Raw genomic sequence first — 1,734 nt, forward strand, 5'->3', positions numbered from 1 at the left:
TCTTACCAGTTAAAATACAAAAGAAAATGCACTACATGTATTTCCCGTGTCATGAGTCATGACTTTACATTTTAAGTAGGTATGTAACAGCAGGTGCATGGAAGAGTGTCCCATGACTGTAAGAGTAGAACTCCCTCATGTGTGAGCTGAGGGCGGAGCTGCTGTGTGAGGAGGGAGGACCTCCACAGTCCTATAAGAGCCAGTGGATGGGCTCACATTGCAGTAGACTGGACTGCTGAGCCAGAATGGCACAGAACGGAACCCCAGAGAACGGAGTGGCTGAAGATATCCCAGCTTTACCTGCCCCTGTCACAGCTCAGGAGATCAGACACACTAAGGTAAGGTGGTGGGTCACCTGATTCAGACATGGCTAAGAACTTTTACTTTATATTTTGATGATGATAGTTATGTTTAGGTGCCTGTGAAGCAGACACCAAAGCCTGTGCACACTCTTCTCCTCCCACAGATCTTTATCGGCAATGAATGGCACTCATCTAGCAGTGGAAGGACTTTTCCAACTTTCAACCCGGCGACAGGTGTCAAAATATGCGATGTGGAAGAAGCAGACAAGGTAAGAATCTGGCAGGCATATAAGACATTCTACTCCAAGAATGCTATAAATGAAATAAGTTTAGGTTTACATACTGTTACACTGAATTACCAAGAGATTATTATTGTTTGTCTGTTTTTGGCTATTTCAATATCTGTTAGCTCAGAACACAAGCAAAAAGATGAGAATATTTTTCTTTTGCTTATTGTATCTTCACTGTATCGTTTTATATCTACAAAATAGCTTTGTTACTGCTCGCTACTGGACATTTTGATAAATGGAGGTAACTTGGGAGTTGAAATATTTCAAGACAAAATGTTTTATTATTAATCCATTCCGTTTACATGCTTTTAACATTATAAAATGCAAACGTCAAACATTTCAGAAAGTCAGGCACAGCCAGACTTGTGTTACAGCCTTTCTGTGTTGATACGGGGATCTGTGTCCTGACTGTTTCCCCTTCATGGTGCCTCATGTCCGCGTAGACAGATGTGGACAAGGCAGTGCAGGCGGCCAAGGCGGCCCAGCAGAGGAGCTCTCCGTGGCGGAGGATGGATGCGTCCAGCCGGGGGAGGCTGCTGCACGCACTGGCCGACCTGATGGAGAGGGACCGGCGGCTGCTGGCGGTGATTAAAATCAAGCCCTCTTTATTCGCCTCACACATGCACATGTACACAGCACACACAGCAGCCTACACAGCTGCTCTTTAGCAACGTGCTCCCTTAACATCTAATTGTCTTTAATTTGCATATGATGGACGTATACAGTTTAAGAAATACAGAATCATTTAGAATTTTCATTTTTAGGACGTACTGCTATTCTGTACTCCAGCTATCCTGTAATGAAAGACAAAAACGTTTTAAACAGTCTTAATGGATAACATCAAACTACATATTGACTGGTTCCAGAACTTGGAATCAATATTTGATGTCATGATGTATTCAAATTCTGTATGAAATTCAAAAGTCTTGCACTCAAAATTCCTCTGCAGTAAGGGTACTGTACAGAGCCATTACAAGCAAAGTGTATATTAATATAGTCATTATGCAGCAGAACAGAATGTGTTTATTATAACTGATACATTCACTTTAATGAATTGCTCTAGTGATGGTTAAAAGTATTTTTATACTGATTATTTGCATTTAAATGTATCATATTTTATATTATTTGTTATTTTATAAATC

At 40.8% G+C, this 1,734-nt stretch overlaps 1 protein-coding gene across 1 annotated transcript; it reads left to right on the forward strand.

The window, feature by feature from the left end:
- Window positions 1-241: 241 nt before the first annotated feature.
- On the forward strand, window positions 242-1,220 carry LOC104964101 (aldehyde dehydrogenase family 1 member A3-like; the record flags this gene model as incomplete). Its single annotated transcript, XM_010792820.1, has 3 exons — window positions 242-338; window positions 467-571; window positions 1,036-1,220. Coding segments are annotated over exons 1-3 (383 nt in total), but the record flags the coding sequence as incomplete, so codon positions are not given.
- Window positions 1,221-1,734: the final 514 nt, after the last annotated feature.

The sequence above is a fragment of the Notothenia coriiceps genome, unplaced genomic scaffold (assembly GCF_000735185.1).
Source record: "Notothenia coriiceps isolate Sejong01 unplaced genomic scaffold, NC01 NC01_scaffold00036638, whole genome shotgun sequence".
NCBI classification, from domain to species: Eukaryota; Metazoa; Chordata; class Actinopteri; order Perciformes; family Nototheniidae; genus Notothenia; species Notothenia coriiceps.